Source organism: Pseudorca crassidens, chromosome 13, assembly GCF_039906515.1.
Source record: "Pseudorca crassidens isolate mPseCra1 chromosome 13, mPseCra1.hap1, whole genome shotgun sequence".
Classification (NCBI taxonomy): Eukaryota; Metazoa; Chordata; class Mammalia; order Artiodactyla; family Delphinidae; genus Pseudorca; species Pseudorca crassidens.
In genome coordinates this window covers 15,065,615-15,089,277 of record NC_090308.1, presented here as the reverse complement: position 1 = coordinate 15,089,277, position 23,663 = coordinate 15,065,615, and the positions used below count along the sequence as shown (strand labels likewise).

Below are 23,663 nucleotides of genomic sequence, written 5' to 3'. Positions count from 1 at the left end.
TGTAGTGAAAGATGGGCAACTAGTCACTTTAAGGACTTTAATATATGAATGCTAGTCCTGTTTCTTAATATCTTGCTTATATCATTAGATTACTGTTAACTACCGGTTCATAAATATTTTCTGCTTTTAGTTTTAGGTGAAAACCAAACAAATATTCCCCGATGTTTGCTCTTTCTACTCAGTACTGCAGTTTTTAACAGAACTCCTGTCCCCCACCCCCTCCCCCAAGTTTCCCTTTCTGGGACGAACTACCCGACCCTCCCCCTTTCCAGGTCCAGCTGTCCCGTCTCCTCCCCAGGGGGCACCTCCTACCCCTCCTTCTTTCAGGAGGAAGAAGTGAAACAATAGAGGGAACTGAGCTGGCACAAGTGTCATTTGTCACAGCTTAGCCAGAAGGCCATTCTCAGCATTTTTTACTGATGTCTTAGGTACTGAAACTATTATAGAAGGTAAATGAGGCTGAAACCTCCCTGTTTTTTATTATTCTTTTACTCAAACATCTCAGAGCATTAATACTGACTTCCATATATGGCCAATTAAGATCAGCCTCTATGCCATCGGTTAAGAAAACTCTGAATAAGAACTGATATCATATCAGCAGCAGAAGCTGCTTTCAACTTGAAATTAATTTGGGTTTCATTCCTGTGCTTGCGTGGGTGGGTCTCTCTCCTTTTCTTTTTTCTTCCCTTTCACGCTTTCTTCCCTGTTTCTCTTCCTGCCTCATTTCTTTCCTCTTCTTTTTCTCTTCTCTTTCCCCCCTTCCCCCTTCTTTCTCTTGCCCTCCTCCATTCTCTGCAACAGTATTGGCAGAAAGGTTCGTCCTGTTGATGCTATATTGTATTTTCAGCACAGTTCTCTGTGTTGGGGGTGGAGGGAGCTACGTTATATAGACTCAGGGACAGCATTGTTCCCACAATAAGAGCTTTTGTTCCCAGCCTGATGGGGTGGCCAGAGACCCCCAGTCTCATTTCTTTGGCTATATCTTCCTCCCCCATGGATGTCAATAGAGGCAGAAAAGAGATTAGCGTGAAGACTAGACTTCTGATGCTTTATGTGCAGGCTACAGCAGGAGATTTTAGTGTAAGCCCTGTTTCGTGGTTTATTTGGAAGCAGGATAAAAGGTTTCTTTCATTTGAAAATGGGTTCTTCTATATTCTCACAGCCCTTTGTAAATAACACTTAAATTGCTATCCTGTGATTTGTTTCTTCCTCCCTTACTGCCTTGTGAGCACCTAGAGGGTTGGGGGTCTTATCTTACTCATTTCTGAGCGCCCCTTCCCACAGTTCCCAGCACACAGGCCTGTGCCCACCCCCGCCCCGCCGAAATCTTTATTGTAATAATGAAGTACATTATAATAAAGCTATTGAATGGGATACAATGTCGCCGTTATGACGAAAGAACTATGTTTACGTATAGGAGTTCTGTGTACTTACATACACTGAATGGAAAAACAAAGTTGTGAATCGAGCATAAAATCTCATGTTTTATAGATATAATTATGTCCCAGAACCTGACCCAGAAGCATACACACTGCATCGTTATTTTTTTTTAATTTTTCTTGGAGTATCGTTGCTCTACAATGTTGTGTTAGTTTCTGCCGTGCAGCAAAGTGCATCAGCTGTACACATACGTATACCCGCTTTTCTTTATATTTCCTTCCCATTTAGGTCACCACAGAGCACTGAGTAGAGTTCCCTGCGCTATACAGCAGGTTCTCGTTAGTTATCTATTTTATACATAGTAGTGTATGTACGTCAGTCCCAATCTCCCAGTTCATCTCACCCCCTCTTCCCCCCACGGTAACCATAAGTTTGTTCTCTACATCTGGCACACCGCATCAACCAGAGCTACCTCTGGAAAGTGACATCTGGGCAGAGAGGGAAGGCCCTTGAGAAGGAATAGGAAACTTTTTATTTCATATGCTCTGACTTGTTAGAATTTTGTTTCCTACAGCATCAGATGAAGCTGACCAGTGTCAGCTTGGTCACGTAGACAGTGCTCTCCACCCAGACTTCCCAAGAGAGTTGCTCATCTTCCTGTCCTCCACCTTTCGCCTCGTCCCTTCACCTTGGCTCTTACAGTCACCTTCTGTCTCCCTCTGTTCACCATTGCCAGCTCTCCATGCATAGATGGGTGGTTGCATGCATGGAGAGATGGATGAATGGATAGATGCATGGATGGATGGACACATCGATCGATTGATCCTCCCTGATCCTCCATGTCTTCCGGTTGCTGCCCCACCACTCTCCTTCCTTTACATCCCAACGTCTCAAAATATATGCCCATCTATTACCCCACTTCCAAATCAGTCTGCAGTTCTCTCTCGTCACTGGATTTGGGACTCCATTATCCCCTGGGTTTTCCTGAGACTGTTTCTGAACAAGCTGGGAAGCACACATCGGGCTCTGTGCTCCCACTTAGGGATATGACCTCCCATCAGTGTGGGCCAGGGTTCTGTGCTGCCCGAGGCCTCGCGGCTCTCAATCTGCCTTGCTACTCTCCTCCACAAGGGATCTTTGGTGTTCTCACTGCAACATGGGAGACTCTCTGGAGGTGGCATGACCTGCTGACCCTCCGAGGTTGCAGTTTGCTAGCGCTGAGATAGCCTGAAACCGCCTTCCTGTGGCCAGGACTGGACGTGCCCCTGGGCCCTGAAGGTGGGAGGACATTTGGGCCCCATGCTCCTGTCACTGCTGCATAAGATGGGGCCCAAAGTTGCACAAAGGGCTCTCTCAACAGACCACTCAGTTTTTCTTCCCAAATCCTGTGCCCAGCAAACCGCTCCTTGGGGGTGTCCCACAGTCCGCCTCATCTTCGCATGTCCAAGACCAAGGCGCTGTCTTTACCTGCAGACCACCACCCTCATCTCTTCAGTTCCCTCGGGGACGCAGAGGGAAAGTGCGTGAGTGGGGATGCGGGCAGGGCCCTGTGACTGTGAACCCATCGTGTCCCTCTGATGCTCCTGAAGGGCAGCCTTTGTGCAGAAGGCGACAGCTGCAAAATGAAACTCGTAATTCTTCTCCAAGCTTCTCTAACAAGAGCAGAATGAGCAACCGTGAGCCACGTGAAGACCTACCACGTGGATGCGCGAGGCCAAAAGATATGCCTTGTCTCCTTTTTACCATGAACCCCCAGAGATGTCTTCAAGCGTTTGATGTGGGTGTGAGGCAGTCCAGTGCAGGTCTCAGTCAGCTGGAAAGGCCGAGAACCGCCCTGCCAAGGCCTCTGCGGGTTAGCTTTCCCTCACCAGCCATCTGGGAAAGAAACTCGGGAGGATGAAAGCTGGTGGAGACATCTCCCCGGAGGGAGCCCCCAGCTCTCTCCAAGCTGCAGCCAACGGGACAAGGAGACGAGACGCTGGCAGTGTCCTTGCTGAGAGCCGGGAGAGCAGCACCTTCCTCCTCGGAGCTGAAGGTGAGAGAAGAGACTCCCTTCTCCTGAAAGCCGTCTGCTTTGACTGGCCCCTTTCTCCCGGTCTCCACATCTAAGTAAATACAGCTCCAGTCTGTGGAACTTGTGGAGGACTGGCTCCGGTCTTACCTGCACTGCTGTCCGGGTCTAACTGGCCTCCAAACTGGCAGTTTTATAGCTAATGTTCTATTTTCTGATGCTGGGATGATCTTTGGTCTCATGGCATCTGTCGGTGGCTGCCTCCACCTAAGAGCACAGAAGGTTCTCCGTGCTCAATCCTCTTCTGACTGTAACCTCTCTCACTTTGCAGCCCCACTCCAGGGTCTGCGTACATGCGCACGTCCTGCTTCCTCAGCCCATCTCAGCTCCTTTTATTTTATTTTATTTTGTTTTATTTTATTGGCCACGCCATGTGGCATGTGGGATCTTAGTTCCCCGACCAGGGATCAAACCCAAGCCCCCTGCACTGGAAGCGTGGAGTCTTAACCAGTGGACCACCAGGGAAGCCCCTCAGCTCCTTTTAGTGTCCTGACTGCACCCTGCATTTCGTTGCCATGTGCCCCTTTACTCTTTTCAATCTTCCTGGGTGTTGTGTCTCCTTCTAGTTTCTCTCTGTTCTAACCCCTGGTCATCCTTAAAGATTCAACTCCACCATCACCTTCTCTAGAAGACTTCTCCCTGACCTGGAATTGCCCACTTCCTCCTCTGCCTTCTCCCATGTGCTGAATATTTATCAGTCATGCTGCCTAAACACTGTATTGTACTTATTTGTTTATACTTGTCTTTCAACTACACAGGGAACTCCTTGGGGGAAGGGATCATGTTTTATTCATTTTATTTAATTCCTAGCTTGTAAAACAGAACTTGGCATGCATTCTTATGACCTCAAAAAGAGGAGGGAAGGAGAGTTTGTATGAATAAATGTGAATGTGCTTTTTAAACTGTAAATTGACACACAAATGTAAGTTATTGTAGTATCAACAGCATCCCAATGTAATACATGAAATTTGGAGACAGGTTTTATATATACAAATGATTACTTTCTAGTAAAGGTGGATGAGTTGGAGAAACCAAAGAAGATGCATCCTCCAAAATAAAGACCAAAAATCTTACCCAGGAGTTATAACAAAGGGCTTAGAATTTGGAAGTGCTAACACAAAAACTAGACCAAAAAAAGGAAGCCAAAGAGAGAGAATTTTGAAACCTGAGCAAGAGGACTTAAGAACAGGACATTTTCCTCATTTTGTTTCTACAATGTATCTTCAAGAAGGATATAGGGTAGAAAAAGTATTAAGTACCGATCTAAATAAATCTTTTCTCTTCTTGTGGTTTATCTTCATTTTCATGTTAAACAGATTACAATTTTAAACGTTATTTTAGAGGAAGAAAGGGAGACAGGCACGGGGGTATTAGCTTAATTCGTTCAGGGCATCTTAAAGAAATAAAGCGAGCTACCGAGGGCATTGAGTTTGAATTCTGTCCCAGTTCTGGAAGCATCCTTTCTCCAGCATCTCTGCTGGACTGTTGTCTAGACCAGACCTTCTCAAACTCTCTGTGATGAGGGACAAGCACGCGTGTGTGTGTGTTTTCCTATTGGCCACACACTGACGCTTTTGTAAAACACCACAAAAAATGAATTACTAGAAAAACAAAATAGAAGATATCAGACATGCAAAATACAAGCCCAAATTTATCATTAGATTCAACAAATATCATTCTGTCAAAATGCTATAAAAGTTTCTACATACTTTCTCTCAAGTTCTGCACTTACCTATCTTGTAGATCAGTAACAGTTTGCAAACTGGCTCCTGTCCATTTATCATACTTCAAATAGCACCGAGTTCAACTTTACTTGGATATTTTCAATAACAGACATCACAGGAATGAAAAAGTTATCGAAAAGAGGGCACATGTGTACAAATCTTACAGTGGTGGAGGTGTTGATGAGAAAAATACTTTAGGTAAAATTTATAGTAGTATAGTAAAAATTTTTTCAAATGGTGTAACGCTGTTTTTTGTATCTCCTCCCTACCCTTCTCAAAATTGAGTGAATTCTTTGATCCTCTTGGACAATAATTGTTTTCGGCGCAAAAGTTTTAAATTTATCTTTCATTGTTAACTGTAGGGTAACCATAGGTGCTGACATCAAGCCAATAAAATTAAAAAGCAGCGTGACAGGCTCTAATAAATTTCATTGGTGTCTTTCCTCTGTCATTTGAGCACAGAATGAACTATTATCACTGAGCTTCAAACCTCTCATTTTGGCTTCAGATAATTACAGCTGCTAATGCAGTGCATGCTACAGTAGTTTTCAGTAACTGGTTTAGGGTTAAAGTATCATATTTAAAAGACTTAGTTATGATCAGAGGGGGAACACGTTGTGGCCATATGGCTTTGATCTGTTTTCTAGAGTGGCCTGCAAAAATCTGGACTCCTAACGATCTATTTTCTCAACGATTTCAGAAAACAAGCAGCGTTTAAAATCTAGTTCCTCTACCACGGACTCTGGGGTTTTGAAACTCATTTGGAGATGGGCCATCCTCTGTTGGAAGTGGGCCATGGTTCTTTGTGTCTCACCCCAGATGAAATTCTTCAACCCCCTTAACTCAGTCTTTCCATGACATGAAGAATTTAGTATCAGGTTTCTGCAAAATGAACCAGCTTTGCATTTGAAGTGAGAAAAAGGATTCTTCCTTTTCTCCTTAAACCCCCTTGCGGCCGGCCAGGTGAGTCTGGAATGTATGCGTCATCTATGTCCCAATCTTCTCACTGCTGTTCGGTGTGGATCACGCCTGCCAATATCCTTCTGTTTCACTTTTCGATTTCGTATTCATCTATAACCTTTGTTTTACCTTCTTAATTTTGCATGTGACGTGTCCTTTTAAAAATGTTGATCAAAGTATTAAACAACTATCAAATATAAGCATTCAATGCAGATAAATATTAGCCCATCTCTTTGTGCCACGTGTAATTTTATGAAACTATCAAGGAATACATTTTTTTTTTTTTTTGAGGAAGCCTAAGTTAGATTTATACTTGTTCAAAATGCACTCTTCAATTCTAGCCTTCTTTAGCATTTCTTATTTGGGCGTTATCTCTACAGCCTATACAGATCCATGAGCTCCTTATGACGGTTCCGCTCATAAAAGTGAGGAGGCTGGGTCTTGCTCTTGTGGGTTTTTAATGACAATTACACTTAAACCTTGGGAGTCTAATTTCTTATTGAGATGACCACTTTCTGAAGAAGAAAAGATGTTACCACCAACCTTGTTAAAACATAAAAAGGCTTATGAACATTGGTTCCTGCATGACCATGATTTTAGCAATAAAGAACCAGAATGGTAAGTTATATGCCGCAGTCTGTGAACCATGCTACGGAGACAGTTCCTGACGAAGCCTGGCCTGTTTTTCATTTGAGGAACATGAAGGGCATGAGAGGGTGGCTGTGGCTTATTAAAAGACAAAAGCAACAATTATCTGATGGTTCTTACATTTCAGCTTCTCGTTTCACTAGTTGCGCTGAAACAGTATTGTGTTTGCGATTGGCCATCGGAATGTGGTTGAGTGCTGGGATTTTCACGGTCTGGCTGACTTTTCCCAGGGTGACTTCCCCAGTGCTGCAGATCCCTGGGTGACGTTTGGTGGAGAGCCATACTGCATTGTTCAGCCCAGGGCGGAGAACTGTATTTATTTTTGATTTTACGTTATTTCAGCTGTTTTCAGTTTTTTCTTTATTGTTTTCTTGCCTCCTACAGAGTTCTCTTTTCAAGCCTGGCTGGGGGAAGGGGGACACTTAGTTATGGACTCAGCACACAGCGTGGAGAGCAGATTTCCCCTCTCTCAGCAGTTCAAATAGCTTCTAAGCCACGTCCATTTAACCCACTGTGGGTCTGAGCCCACGTTAGCTCCATGGGGAGCTGTTTCCATGTTAAAATATATAAAATCCTTTCAAGCTGACTGTGGCTTCTTTACATGGCCTATTGGATAGTATAAGTGAGTGACATGCTTATTTTATTTTAAAAAGTTTTTTTAATAATCTGGTATTTGAGGATAATTTAGTTCTAGACTTTAGCAGCTGATAGCTTTCTGACTTAAAAGGTTATGTTTAAAACAACTGTATCACATTTCAGAATTTTTTTTTTTTGCTATACCACATGGCTTGTAGGATTTTAGTTCCATGACCAGGGATTGAACCCGGGCCATGGCAATGAAAGCGCTGCATCCTAACCACTGGACTGCCAGGGAATTCCCAAATTTCAGAATTTTTATTTCTGGTTTCCCACTGTATGAATTTTAGAGTCTCTTTTTATCACATAAATCAGTCAAGGAGACAGCAGGCAATGTTGTATGCCAAAACTCTGACTCTATCAGTAACTGTGGTCATTATGTTATGCATCTAGGGAAGCACTAGTACATTTTGGGCGTAGGTATGTCCATGTACATACACTCTTTCTCCTTGCTCAAACTCCCTGTTCTATACGTAGGGAAGTATTTCATTATTAATAAAAGAGAGATTCTGCCTTCTCACGGTAGAGTTAATGAGCACGTTAGTATAATAATTACTTGTAACGGATATGAGAGATTCCTCATGCATAACTAAAGACGACTTGAAAAAGGACAGGAGTGTTTAAGACATTCTTCTCATTGATTCCACAGGATTACCTTGAGTGCATCAGGGACCAAACGAAACTTCCTCTGGGGGCGGAAGAAAGATCAGCCCTTTTTGGAAACATACAGGATATCTACCACTTTAATAGGTAAGCTAATCCTCAAAAGATGGTTCTCACATAAGAACATTACGGATTTTTCTCAAATGAATGTGGCCTAAGAAAACTTACTTGAAATCCCTGATTTGACTTCATAGATTTTTGTGGCCTATCATGCCGTGAAATCTTCTACCTGGAAACATCCTTGTTTGTATATGAGTCTCACATTTATCCAAAATCCCGTCCCGCTCCGTCCTCCTGGCTCAGAGAAGAGACCTATTCACCCTGACAGAGCAGCGGCATCTTTCTTCCGCAATAGAACATGAACAGGGCATCCAAAAATATATGCTGGCTTGGTCTCCAGCAACCCCACCTCCGCTGGATTTTCTGAATGTTTTCTTCTGCCTAGGGAATGGGCAGGAGGGAGTAAACACACAATAAATGCTTTAATCATAACAGATATGAATTCAGATTAATTAATAGTTAAAATTTACAATGCTTAATTTAATTCAAACATGTATTGAGTACCTGCTGTGTAGCAGGCAGTGGGCTTAGAAAAGTATCATAGTAAACAAGGCAGACGGGGAGCCGAAGGGGATGGGGCAGGCAAATCAGTTCTTATAAGGTATTGTGGTACTTCTTGGAAGACCAGGTAGTAGGCAGGAAAAGAGCATAGACTGGTTTCCAACATCTCTGGGTTTGCATGCCCGCTGAGCCATGTATATATTCTTCGGGAAATTTTAAACAGAATACAGAAGGTCCCCGACTTATGATGGTTCACCTCATGATTTGACTGACTGTACGATGGTGTGAAAGCAAGACGTGCTCAGTAGAAACTGTACTTCAGATTTTGAATTTTGATTTTTTCCCGGGCAGTGAGCCGCGGCTTCCAGTCTGGCGCGCCATCACGAGGGGAAACACCAACACACTTACAACCATTTTGTCTTTTACTTTCAATACAGTATTCAGTAAAGTGCATGAGACATTCAGCACTTTAGTATAAAAGAGGCTCTGTGTTCAATGATTTTGCCCAACTGTAGGCTAATGTAAGTGTTCTGAACACGCTTAAGGTAGGCGAGGCTCAGCTTTCGTGTTTGGTAGATTAAGTGTATTTTAATGCATTTCCAAGTTATGACATTTTCAACCTACAGTGGGTTTACTGGGGCCTAACCCCATCATAATTCGAGAAAGATCTGTAGAATGTACCTAACTTCCTCATTTCAAGCCTTTGCTCAAAACTTCCTCTCTCAATGATGTTAACCCGGCACCTAAGCACACACCTTACCTGCTTACTTTTTCTTTTTCTCCTGGCTTTTAGCAATTTCTGACATACTCTGTGATTGACTTTTATGTCTGTTGTTTCCTTCCTCCCCACCCCCACTCACAGAACGCTCCCTGAGGGCAGGGATCTAACAGTTTTGTTACTACCCAAGTGCCTTAAGCAGAGTCTGGCTCGTGGGACCCTCCAAACTTTTGTGGAATAAAGAAACAAATGGAAACAATAGGAATATCTACCTCACATGGTTATTGCGAAGCTTCGGTGAGCTGACGTACTTCATGTGCCGCACTCAGTGCCAGAGTAAACAGCACAATATTAACCAGTGATGATGACATTGCTTTTATTAGAGTAAAATCCCCTTGTAAAGTTCTACAATGCCCTATCATTGGGTGACTCAGCCATAGCGCAAATGATAAATCCTTCCCCTCTTTGCTCACTGAAGCTGGTGTATGTGGGCTCCTTGAGGGTAGGATCCACATCTCCTTTGCCATCCCTAACGTCCATGTGGATCCCTAGCACCTAGCCCAAGCCTGGCCTCTGGGAGACATGTTTGAATTACATCAACTCATCCCTTAATTTTGAAAGCCTGGGATATGAAAAAGGCCAGTGTTGCAACGTCTCTTTTCATCTGACTCAGTAGACTTTGAAAACCAATTTGCACGTTCCAGGATAGTGGTTCTCAACCCAGGCTGCACACTGGAACCATCTGGGAAGGATCGTGTGTGTGGTGGTGGTGGTGGGGGGGTTGTTTTTTGTTTTTAATATGATGACTGCTACTCCTAGAAGTTCTGATTAGAACTTCTAGGTCTAGGGTGGGACCACGGCATCAGGATTTTGTAAAACGTCCTCAGATGTTTGTAATGTGCGGCCATGGTTGAGAAACACTGTCTAGATAAAATAAACACAATAATAAGAAAATAGAGAAAGGGCATTAAAAAATTGAAATAGGGGGAATTCCCTGGCAGTCCAGTGGTTAGGACTCCACACCCTCACTGCCAAGGGCCCGGGTTTGATCCCTGGTTGGGGAACTAAGATCCCACAAGCCACGTGGTACAGCCACAAAACAAAAAAATTGAATTTGGGGAATTTAGAGTCTGTGTGTCCATTAGTAACATGCTGGTATTAGAGCAAGCTTCCATTTAGCAGTGGCTGAGGTTAAAAATCCAGGAGCCCGAGTGGCTTTTCCGCCCAGATCCCATCAATGGCACAGTAACCCGGGAAGAGGAACGAGGCCTAGATGCTGGGAGGCCCTGGCATAAGCCTTCTGGTGGTTTGGCTGTAAGTTGACTGTAATGACTGCTTCTCTAGGGCTTGCTTCTTGCCCGAGGCCATGTAGCTCTATGTGCGTTATCACTTCATGCAAGTCTGGGCTTCTCTGACTGCAACCCCCAGGCATCCAGTGGCATGCCCTCCTGCCAGGGTAGAGCCCTGCTTTTCGGGTCTTGGTTTATGCCATAGTCCAGGAAAGGGTTTCTACTCCCCGGCGTTTACATCTTCATGTGTTTCCTAATTTAAAGAAAGATAAGCCTGAAGTAGCCCCCGATGTCAACCAAAAGGGACCTTGGCTGCAAAAGCTGGAAGACTGAGAAGATCTTTATATTCCTGAGTTGGTTCTCTCTCTGTTCTCTTCTCTCTTTGGTGTTCTCTGAATGAGGAGGTCAGAGGTGACTAGAATAAACCTGAGTCAGGATGATGATACATGTGGCATCAGTGTAGTGACACAATTCATGTGACCGTGTTCATGCCTATCCCTTTTGTAGATCACGTTTTTATATATCCTGAACATGCATTGTCTCATTTAATCCTCTTAGCTCTGAGGTAGATAAGATGCAAAAATATATACACATTGATTAGACACAGGAATCGGCATAGAAAGTCCATTGCTCAAGGACATAGAGCTAGAAATCCAGCCTAGCCTACTGTGAACACACCTGGTTTTGTCAAATCTCAACTGGTATTCTTACTATTTTTAATTCTTTTCAAGAACATCTTCCTGTTTAACTTTTACAGTGGAATTGTCTGTACTGTTTTGTCCCTATTCACTTTCATTTCCTTTCTCTTAAATCTGGACTCTAGGGGCTTCTCTGGTGGCGCAGTGGTTGAGAGTCCGCCTGCCAATGCAGGGGACAAAGGTTCGTGCCCTGGTCCGGGAAGATCCCACATGCCGCGGGGTGGCTGGGCCCGTGAGCCATGGCTGCTGAGCCTGCGCGTCTGGAGCCTGTGCTCCGCAATGGGAGAGGCCACAACAGTGAGAGGCCCACGTACTGCAAAAAAAAAAAAAAAAAAAATCTGGACTCTAAATTTAGAGCTCAGATGTCTTTGCTATTACATTTGATTAAATAAGAGTATTGATGTGACTTTTTATGTTAATGCCTCTTATGAATCCTCTATTCTATACCTTACTTCAGTTGATTTCAAAGATACAGCTATCTGGCAAATCTATGGTTAAGGCTTGAAATAATTTTAAAGTTTCTGTTATTAGTTCAGGTCCAGGTTTCTCAACATAATATAATACTATTGTGCCCAACTAAGCAAGATTTAGAACTCTAAAATTAAAGAAGGCAAAAAGGAAATGGGTTTATTTTGGCCTGGAAAATTCAGCTGATTAGATTTTGTTTTTTAGGAAATAGTCCCAAAATACAGGAGAGCGTAGAGTACTATGATAAACACCCGTGGAGCACCCTCGCTCTATCAAGGCCTTCCTTTGTGCCATATTTGCTTTAGAAATTCTTTTTTTTAAATTTATTTATTTAGGGCTGCTTTGGGTCTTCATTGCTATGCATGGGCTTTCTCTAGTTGCGGCGAGCAGGGGCTACTCTTCCTTGTGGTGTGTGGGCTTTTCTTTGCAGCGGCTTCACTTGTTGCAGAGCACGGGCTCTAGGCGCAGCACGCAGGCTTCAATAGTTGTAGCACGTGGGCTCAGTCGTTGTGGCTCGTGGACTCTAGAGCACAGGCTCAGTAGTCGTGGCACACGGGCTTAGTTGCTGCGCATCATGTGGGATCTTCCTGGACCAGGGATCGAACCCGTATCCCCTGCATTGGCAGGCGGATTCTTAACCACTGTGTCACCAGGGAAGTCCCTGCTTTAGAAATTCTTGAAAGCATAAAGGCATTACAAATAATGCTGAGTCCCCTGATAGACCCCTCCCAATTGCATCCCGCTCTGTGGAGAATGGCACAGTGATGTGCTGGTGTACCAGTTCTCCAGGGTAAGGACAAGGGAGGGGGAATCTGGGATTTATAGTGTTTGCCAGTTTCTCTGGTGTAAACACACCCATCACTGCAGATTAAAGCTACTAAGAAGACATCACTGAACATGGAATTAGGAAGAGATGTGCAGAATTGTCTCAGAAAAGCCAGTACAATCTGGCTCAAAATACCACCATAACTATAACTGCTATCCAAGACTTGGTGTTTCATTCCCAAGTATGATCTTTGTTGCCATGACTATGTATGTAAGTACTTATTTAAAATACAGGGCTTCCCTGATGGCTCAGTGGCTAAGAATCCACCTGCCAATGCAGGGGACATGGGTTTGATCCCTGGTCCGGGAAGATCCCACATGCCGTGGAGCAACTAAGCTCATGCGCCACGACTACTGAGCCTGCGCTCTAGAGCCTGTGAGCCACAACTACTGAGCCCACGTGCCACAACTACTGAAGCCCGTGCACCTAGAGCCCGTGTTCCGCAACAAGAGAAGCCACCACAACGAGAAGCCCACGCACCGCAAGAAAGAGTAGCCCCCGCTCACTGCAACTAGAGAAAGCCCACACACAGCAATGAAGACCCAACACAGCCAAAAATAAACAAATAAAAATTTTAAAAAATAAAATACATAGCATGCTTTAACTTATTTCAAACCTGGCACAAATCATGTCAACCTTTTAGAAGTTTTTTTCACTCAACGTTGCTTTTGAGATTTATAGCTCTACTTTGCTTATTTTAACTGTGATATAATATTCCATTGGGGGATACGTTACCTTGCATTTTGCCAATTGCAGTTAAGACTAAGCCTCTTTTCTTGTTTTTTTGGCCACTTTGATTTCTTCTGTGAATTTCTGGTTTATACCCATTGATCATTTTTCTGTAAGGATGTTTCTTTTTCTTTTCTTTTTTTAAGTACCTATACCTATTTATTTATTTGGTTGCACTTAGTTGCGGCAGGTGGGCTCCTTAGTTGTGGCATGTGAACTCTTAGTTGCGGCATGCATGTGGGATCTAGTTCCCTGACTAGGGACAGAACCCAGGCCCCCTGCATTGGAAGTCCCAGGATGTTTCTTTGTCTTAGGGCTGTATAGGAGTTCTTGATGAATTCTCCCTGGAGACCGTTGTGGATTATGTGAGTTGTAATCCTCCCTTAGTACGAGACTTGTCTTTTAACTTTAATTATGGTTTCTTTGAAAATAAGTTGTAAAATTCATAAGTTTCACTACTCTAAGTAAATATAATATTTATAGTATGTGGATTTTGTGTTTGTTTAAAAAATTACCTCCTCCTCTCAGTTCATAAATATACTCTGTATTTTTCCTAAAAGTCTTAAAATTTTGCTTTTCACTTATGTCCTTAATCTAACTAAAATTGATGCAAGTATGGTTTGTGGTAGGAAATCCAAATCCTTATTTTCATACGGCTAGCTGACAGTCCCACCACCGTAGGCTGAAAAGTACATCCTTTCTATGCCGATTTGTAGTTCCACATTCCTCCTAGGTGAAGTTTATGTGTATGTATGGTCCTGTTTCTGAGCTCTGTGTTTTGTTTTGTTGGTCTCTTTGTCCAACTTTACTCCATACCACATTGTCTTAATTATTAAATCCACATTGCTCTTCTTCAACAATGGCTTAGCATTTCTTAACTCTTTGCACTGCCAAGTGATTTGTTTTGTTTTGTTTTCTTGTTTTTTTGTTTTTGCAGTACGCGGGCCTCTCACTATTGTGGCCTCTCCTGTTGCGGAGCACAGGCTCTAGACGCGCAGGCTCAGTGGCCATGGCTCACGGGCCCAGCCGCTCCGCGGCATGTGGGATCTTCCCGGACCAGGGCACGAACCCGTGTCCCCTGCATTGGCAGGCGGACTCTCAACCACTGCGCCACCAGGGAAGCCCTGATTTTTTTTTTTTTTTTTTTTTTTTTGCATTAGTTTGTCAAGTTCCATGAAAAACTCTGTTGGGACTTTTATTGGAATTCAATTTAATTTTTAGATTAATTTTGGCAGAATCGACATCTTCACAATATTGTCATCCTATCTGTAAAAATATCTCATCAATCAAGCTTTTCTAAAATGCCCTATAATAATGTTTTATAGTTTCTCCATCACATTCATACATGTGACTTTTAAAAATTTATTCTTTTTTATGTTATTTTTGACTAGAGTAATTCTTCTATTTTTAAATTAGCCATTATTGTCATGTAGGAATGCTTTTAATTTTTATATGTTGATACTATATCCAACTAACTTTCTAAACTGTCCCATCAGTTCTAATAATGGTTTATAGATCCTTTTGGATTTTCTGTGTAGACAGTAGTGTCTGAAAATAAGGAGAATTTTTTGTCTTCCTTTACAGTTCTTCTACCCCTTATGTTTTTTTCTTGTCTTACTGCTTTGGGTAAGTCTTTCCATACAATGTTGATTAGATTTTGGCATTCTTATCTTTTTTCTGACATTAGCAGGAATGCTTTAACTGTTTACCATTAAGTATGATGTTTGTTCCAAGACTTAGATAGACACTTCTTTCTATTTTGCTAAGATTTTAGTGTGAATGAAAATTGAATTTTATTGAATACATAATCATCCTGTAAGAAAATTAGCATATGATTTTTCTCCTATTCATAATGTGGCAAATTATATTAATAGGCCTTCTGATTTGAATCATATATACACTACTAGAATAAACCCTACCTGGCCATAATGTTTCATGTATTTATGCATAATGAGTTTGATTTGTATTTTTTAAAGAACTTTTTAATGTATGTTCATAAATGAGAGTAGTGTATAATTTCTTTCCTTGTACTGTCTTTTTTTAAGATACTTTTCTTTTCTTATTTTAATGTTATCTGTTTTTTTAATTAAATTTATTTATTTATTTATTTTTGGCTGCGTTGGGTCTTTGTTGCTGCATGCAGGCTTCCTCTAATTGCGGTGAGCGGGGGCTACTCTTCGTTGCAGTGCACAGGCTTCTCATTGCAGTGGCTTCTCTTGTTGCGGAGCATGGGCTCTAGGCATACGGGCTTCAGTAGCTGTGGCATACGGGCTCAGTAGTTGTGGCTCGTGGGCTCTAGAGCACAGACTCAGTAGTTGTGGCACATGGACTTAGTTGCTCCATGGCATGTGGGATCTTCCCGGACCAGGGCTTGAACCCGTGTTCCCTGCATTGGCAGGCGGATTCTTAACCACTGCACCACCAGAGAAGTCCCCTTTGTACTGTCTTTGTTCGGTTTTGGCATATTACTAGATTCAAATTGTTATTTCACAAAATCTTCCAACGTGAACTGTTTTGGAATACAGTTGAGATTTCATTTTTGCTTTCCTTTTTATAGCCAAATCTTTCTCTCATAATCCCTTTAACAGCCTGGGAATTTAAGACTCTGGTTTGGTGTCTGGAAGAAATTCCCAAACGGTCAGGAAACAAGCTTTGTCCAAGAAACCACTTTCCCCATTTTAACTTGCCCCTAAACTCCCAAAACTTGTTTTTTTTTTTTTTAACTGCATATGAAAGAAGAGATGTCAATTGTTTTTACACAGCATCCCTCTCTTGGAATACAGAAGAGTTATCTAAACAGTAATTTGAATCTTTCTTTAATGATGAAGAGTGAGGAAGCAGAGACTGTTCCTCTATACTGGACTTCTATTTTTAAATTATTTTTTAGCAAGTTAAAATCATAAGCTCTCTTCCTTCCTCAAAAGATGAGAGTAAAATTTTCCTTTTTCCTTCAACCCTTTCTCTTTATTCAGTATACCTATGTTGAGTCACTACTGTGTTTGAAACACTGGGCTAAGTCTAGTAGTATAAAGATGAATGACATCATTGTGTAGCAGAGGCAACAAGTCATCTAATCAGGGAACGAACAAAATGCTTTGAGAACGCTGAGGAACAAGCAATTAATTTTGTCTGAGGGGCTAGTAAAAGCCACAGAGCAAGTAACTTATGTCTTAAGAGAAAAACATTATTTGGGCCATGCTTTTTTTCTCCTTTGAAATGTAATTTAGAGAGCAAATCATGGGACGCATACAACAATAAGGCAGGGAAAGGTGGGGGCAGTTATCATTTCTTTTAATGCCTTTTCACACCACCAAAATGTCTTCAACTACTGCACAATGGTAGAAATATATTTTTACCTGCAGGCTTTCTTCTTGTAGACTTTTCAAGACCAGTGCTAATGTATCAGTGAAATTAATGGAGCATTTGGTACTATTAACCTCACCCCATTTTCTATTCCCTCATGCATGTGTGCCTCTGGATGCAAGCAAGTTCAAATGCCAGCTGACCTAGTTGGGTGGGTGGGAAGAGGAAGTGGTGCTTAGAGTCTGTTGCACACTGGAAGGGGAGAGGCCCTTTTCCTGAATCTGGCTCAGTGTAAGGCAATAGAATCTTCAAGGTCGTATTACAATTCCTGACTTCAAGTCCACATCAGTGGTCAGAGAGAGGCTTACCTGGAATATGTTCTGTAAAAGAGAACTGTGTTTCCTCTAACTGCCCATCCAGACAAGGGACTTGAACTCAAGTAAGAAATCTTATTTTCTTTTTCATAATCCTACTCAAAAAGGAGGAGATATTTGGAACAGTTGCTCTGGGAAAAGGGAAAATACCCCAGGCCTGAAGGTAGAATGATTCTAATTTTAGCTTTGAGTACAAAACACAATCTGTGAGTCACTCCTTCCTGCTACTGTACTTGTAAAGTTGTTCATTAGTTACACTGATGCAATGAGAAGCCTAGTCCCCGCCCCGTTAGGCTGTAACTCTAGAATGACAGTCTGTTTCTGGTCTTTATGGAGTCCCTGATCTCCCACATTCATGGCCCCATCTGAGTTCCCATAGTACATGATGTATTATTTTATGTTTAGTCGTCTTCCGTATCTCCCACACTCCCCGTTGTTCACCAAACACCAGCCAGTGGCTTCCTTTCTACACCTCACATAAGAACACACCATGTTCATTCTGTCCTTAGACTCACTATCAATTTCTTAAATGACTTTCTCTTCCAACCTTCCCCAAACTCAGATATCACCTCCTCAGAGAATATTCCATGACTGCCTCAATGCTCCTCCACCACCACCCAGCCTCAGTTGCTCTCTACCACATTGTCCTCTTTATTTCCTTCCTAACACAGTACAATATCTTATTCTGTTGGGTTTCTCTTGTTTTTCAGTAAAACCAATACTTTACTGTTTTTTCACATAAACATTCTCATTAAGCAATATTGTACTATGGTGTGTAAGTTTCTATTGGTAAAAGAACGAAATCTCATTTAGTTTCTTTTTTTAAAATTTTATGTTATTATAATAAGAGCACTTAACATGAGATCTACCCTCTCAAATTTTTAAGTGTTCAACACGTTATTGTTAACTTAGCTACAATGTGGTACAGCAGGTTCAACCTGTTTAGCTGAAACTTTATGCCTGTTAATTAGCAACTCCTTCATTTACTCTTACCCCCAACCCCTGCTAACCACCATTCTACTGTCTGATTCTATGAGTGTGACTATTTTAGATTTCTCACATAAGTGGAATCATGTACCATTTGTCCTTCTGTGACTGGATTATTTCACTTAGCATAATGTCAGGGTTCTTCCATGTTGTCACAGAATTTCTTCTTTTTTAAGGCTAAATAATATTTCATTGTATATATATATATATATATATGTATGTATATATACCACATTTTCTTTATTTATTCATCTTTATCCATTCATGGACATTTAGGTTATATCCACATTTTAGCTATTGTGAATACTTCTGCAATGAACATGGTAGTGCTGATAGCTCTTCAAGATTTTGATTTCAATTTTTTTTTTTTTCTTTAAACATCTTTATTGGAGCATAATTGCTTTACAATGGTATGTTAGTTTCAGCTTCACAACAAAATGAATCAGTTATATATATACATATGTTCCCATATCTCTTCCCGCTTGCGTCACCCTCCCTCCCACCCTCCCTATCCCACCCCTCCAGGCGGTCACACAGCACCGAGCTGATCTCCCTGTGCTATGCGGCTGCTTCCCACTAGCGATCTACCTTACGTTTGGTAGTGTATACATGTCCATGCCTCTTTATTGCTTTGTCACCGTTTACCCTTCCCCCTCCCCATAGCCTCAAGTCCATTCTCTAGTATGTCTGTGTCTTTATTCCTGTTTCACCCCTAGGTTTTTCATGACATTTTTTTTTTCTTAAATTCCATATATATGTGTTAGCATACGGGTCTCTTGTAGACAGCAAATATATGGGTCTTGTTTTTGTATCCATTCAGCCAATCTGTGTCTTTTGGTGGGAGCATTTAGTCCATTTACATTTAAGGTAATTATCGATATGTGTGTTCCCATTCCCATTTTCTTAATTGTTTTGGGTTTGTTATTGTAGGTCTTTTCCTTCTTTTGTGTTTCTTGCCTAGAGAAGTTCCTTTAGCAGTTGTTGTAGAGCTGGTTTGGTGGTGCTGAACTCTCTCAGCTTTTGCTTGTCTCTAAAGGTTTTAATTTCTCCATCAAATCTGAATGAGATCCTTGCTGGGTAGAGTAATCTTGGTTGCAGGTTTTTCTCCTTCAACACTTTCAATATGTCCTGCCACTCCCTTCTGGCTTGCAGAGTTTCTGCTGAAAGATCAGCTGTTAACCTTATGGGGATTCCCTTGTGTGTTATTTGTTGTTTTTCCCTTGCTGCTTTTAATATGTTTTCTTTGTATTTAATTTTTGACAGTTTGATTAATATGTGTCTTGGCGTATTTCTCCTTGGATTTATCCTGTATGGGACTCTCTGTGCTTCCTGGACTTGATTAACTATTTCCTTTCCCATATTAGGGAAGTTTTCAACTATAATCTCTTCAAATATTTTCTCAGTCCCTTTCTTTTTCTCTTCTTCTTCTGGAACCCCTATAATTCGAATGTTGGTACGTTTAATGTTGTCCCAGAGGTCTCTGAGACTGTCCTCAGTTCTTTTCATTCTTTTTTCTTTATTCTGCTCTGCAGTAGTTATTTCCACTATTTTATCTTCCAGGTCACTTATCCGTTCTTCTGCCTCAGTTATTCTGCTATTGATCCCATCTAGAGTACTTTTAATTTCATTTATTGTGTTGTTCATCGTTGCTTGTTTCATCTTTAGTTCTTCTAGGTCCTTGTTAACTGATTCTTGCATTTTGTCCATTCTATTGTCCATTCTATCTCCAAGATTTCGGATCAACCTTACTATCATTATTTTGAATTCTTTTTCAGGTAGACTGCCTATTTCCTCTTCATTTGTTAGGTCTGATGGGTTTTTATCTTGCTCCTTCATCTGCTGTGTGTTTTTCTGTCTTTTCATTTTGCTTATCTTACTGTGTTTGGGGTCTCCTTTTTTGCAGGCTGAAGGTTCGTAGTTCCTGTTGTTTTTTGTGTCTGTCCCCAGTGGCTAAGGTTGGTTCAGTGGGTTGTGTAGGCTTCCTGGTGGAGGGTACTAGTGCCTGTGTTCTGGTGGATGAGGCTAGATCTTGTCTTTCTGGTGGGCAGGTCCACGTCTAGTGGTGTGTTTTGGGGTGTCTGTAGACTTATTATGATTTTGGGCCGCCTCTCTGCTAATGGGTGGGGTTGTGTTCCTGTCTTGCTAGTTGTTTGGCATAGGATGTCCAGCACTGTAGCTTGCTGGTCGTTGAGTGAAGCTGGGTGCTGGCGTTGAGATGGAGATCTCTCGGAAATTTTTGCTGTTTGATATTATGTGCAGCTGGGAGGTCTCTTGTGGATCAGTGTCCTGAAGTTGGCTCTCCCACCTCAGAGGCACAGCACTGACTCCTGGCTGCAGCCCCAAGAGCCTTTCATCCACAGGGCTCCTTAATTTGGGATGACTGGTTGACTATTCAGGTATTCCACAGATGCAGGGTATATCAAGTTGATTGTGGAGCTTTAATCCGCTGCTTCTGAGGCTGCTGGGAGAGATTTCCCTTTCTCTTCTTTGTTCTCACAGCTCCCAGGGGCTCAGCTTTGGATTTAGCCCCGCCTGTGCGTGTAGGTCGCCGGAGGGCGTCTGTTCTTTGCTCAGACAGGACGGGGTTAAAGGAGCCGCTGATTCGGAGGCTCTGGCTCACTCAGGCCCGGGGGTAGGGAGGGGCACGGAGTGTGGGGCGGGCCTGCGGCGGCAGAGGCCGGCGAGACGTTGCAGCCTGAGGCGCGCCTGTGCGTTCTCCCGGGGGAGTTGTCCCTGGATCCCGGGACCCTGGCAGTGGCGGGCTGCACAGGCTCCCCGGAAGGGCGCGTGGCTAGTGACCTGTGTTCGCACACAGGCCTCCCGGCGGCGGCAGCAGCGGCCCTAGCGTCCCATGTCCGTCTCTGGGCTCCGCACCTCCAGCCGCGGCTCGCGCCCGTCCCTGGAGCTCTCCCAAGCAGCGTTCTTAATCCCCTCTCCTCGTGCACCAGGAAACAAAGAGGGACGTAAAAGTCTCTTGCCTCTTCGGCAGTTCCAGACTTCTCCCCGGACTCTCTCCCGGCCAGCCGCGGTGCACTAACGCCCTGCAGGCTGTGTTCACGCCGCCAACCTCAGTCCTCTCCCGGCGCTCCGACAAAAGCCGGAGCCTCAGCTCCCAGTCCCGCCCGCCCCGGCGGGCGAGCAGACAAGCCTCTCGGCTGGTGAGTGCCGGTCGGCCCGATCCTCTGCGCTGGAATCTGTCCGCTTTGTTCTCCGCACCCCTGTTGCTGTGCTCTCCTCCGCGGCTCCCAAGCTCCCCCACTCCGCCTCCCGAAGCCTCCACCCGCGAAGGGGCTTCCCAGTGTGTGGACACTTTTCCTCCTTCACAGCGCTCTCCCGCCGGTGCAGGACCCGTCCCTATCCTTTTGTCTCTGTTTAGTTTTTTCTTTTGCCCTACCCAGGTACGTGGGGGGTTTCTTGCCTTTTGGGAGGTCCGAGGTCTTCTGCCAGCGTTCAGTAGATGCTCTGTAGGAGTTGTTCCATGCGTAGATGTATTTCTGGTGTATCTGTGGGGAGGAACGTGATCTCCGCGTCTTACTCTTCCGCCATCTTCCCGGAAGTCCTCTGATTTCAATTTTTATAGATAAATACCCCAAAGTTGGATTGCTGGATCATATGGTAGTTCTACTTTTAATTTTTTGGAGAACCTCCATACTGCTTTCCATAGTGGCTGCACCATTTTGCATTCCTATCAACAGTGTACAAGAGTTCCAATTCCTCACATCCTTGCCAACATTTGTTGTCTTTTGTTTGCTATTGTGTTGTTTATTTCTTCAGTTATTAACACTTATCGCTCCTGATCAGAACATAAGCACCACAGGACAGAGCCTTTGTCCATGTTCTTTACCCCATCACCTCAGTGCCTATAGCAGTGCCTGACACACAAGGCTTTCAGTAATTACTATGTTGAATGGAGAACAAACAGGGTGGTTGGCCAACTGTATCAGGATGATTGCTCTGATGACAGAGCTTGAAAGAAATCCAACTACTTCCTCCTCGCTGTTTCTATTATTTTAGAAAAGGGTTGTAAAGGAAAGCGGACCAGATGATTCACACAAGGCCTTCCAGGTAGGCGGTACGAGGTTGAAGACACTGTGAGGCAGAGTCTAGCCCTCAGCTTTCTTGAGTCAATCAGGAAACAAATCTTTCAATAGATGTGTTTGTCATAGAGTGTGGGACTGGGATTCAAAAGCCCTGATACTAACCCCAGCTATGCCATTAATTAGTAGCTGTATGACCTAAGGTAAGCCACCTCCCTTTTATGAGTCATGGTTTTCTCACCTTAAAATTAAGGGGTAGGACTGGAAGGCATCTGGGCTTCCTCCCAGCTCGGGTTGTTGAGCAATGAAGGCCGTTCACTTATAGGTGAGCCGTACTAGAGCCTGGGTGGGTCCCCTGAGACACTCCCTCCTACCAGGAGATTCAATCTGGAGATGAAATTAAAGCTGAAAGGGTAGCTTGCTGAGTGTAACATAGAGAACACAGGGAGTTAAATATTGTCAAGGAGTATTTCTATTAAGCCTTGAGAAGTAACATGACGGATTCTGCTCAAAATTCTTCTGTGCTCAGAAAGAGGATTTATATTGAAAGACCTGGATACAAAACCTATATCCAGGGCACCCCATCCTCCAGTGACAGAAAACACTGGCCCAGATATGTTGCTTCCTTGGCTCTTCTTTTTCTTTGATCTTTTCTCTTCATCCAGTATTTAGATTCTAATGATTAGATTTCAACTGTCTTTAATTTAATCACACCCATCTTTCTATAAAAGATATTGATACCAATATCAGAACTATATTTAAACAAAACAAAAATAATCTTACAGATGGTATGTTTTTATAGGAATATTAGGAAAGAATGTTTGAAATCGGGACTATTCTGAAATCATGCACTGGTAAAGTTCCTTTCAGAGGACAAGATAGATGCATCAATGGACTTTAATGTCACAGGATATAGTATATAATGGTTTCAGACTCCAATAAACCTCTAAGAAACTACCATTTGTTGAGTTGCAGTGTCTTATCAAAGAAAGATATACACACTCACCTAAAAGGCTATTAAAATACTCCTCCCTTTTCCGGTGACATATTTGTGTGTACAACATGGTTGTACAAGAAAGGAAATGTAGTTATGGTACGCTCCAAGGCTGAGCTGAGAATAATATTTACATAATCTTTAAAGTGTAAACTCTGGGGACTTCCCTGGTTGCACAGTGGTTAAGACTCCGCGCTCCCAATGCAGGGGGCCCACGTTCGATCCCTGGTCAGGGAACTAGATCCCCCATGCATGCCGCAACCAGGAGTTCACATGCCACAACCAAGGAGCCCACTGGCCTCAACTAAGGAGCATGCCTGCTGCAACCAAGACCCAGTGCAACCAAATAAATAAAATAAATATTAAAAAAGTGTAAACTCTGACTTTTAATCTAATTAAATTTCATAACAGAGCTTGTTGAGAAGATGGGAGGAAAGGAAGCTGGGAAAATTACGGAGTAAATATCTAAAACAAAAAGAATGAAAATGCATTACCAGCGTGTTTGGAAACAGGGGTACATACAACAGAAACAGCCAGGAGTTGAAAGTGTTTCTGGGGAGTGGCAGTCGAGAATGGGAAACAAAAAGCAAGAAAGTG

The 23,663-nt window shown here is 42.9% G+C and overlaps 1 protein-coding gene across 3 annotated transcripts in view; it reads left to right on the top strand.

Moving 5' to 3' along the window:
- Positions 1 to 23,663, top strand: part of PLEKHG1 (pleckstrin homology and RhoGEF domain containing G1) — a 228,083-nt gene that overhangs the window by 156,677 nt on the left and 47,743 nt on the right. For all 3 annotated transcript variants that reach the window (XM_067701771.1, XM_067701772.1, XM_067701773.1), the window contains one exon: positions 8,069 to 8,169. In XM_067701771.1, coding sequence (XP_067557872.1) covers positions 8,069 to 8,169 — 101 coding nt within the window. The remainder of the gene's footprint in view (positions 1 to 8,068; positions 8,170 to 23,663) is intronic.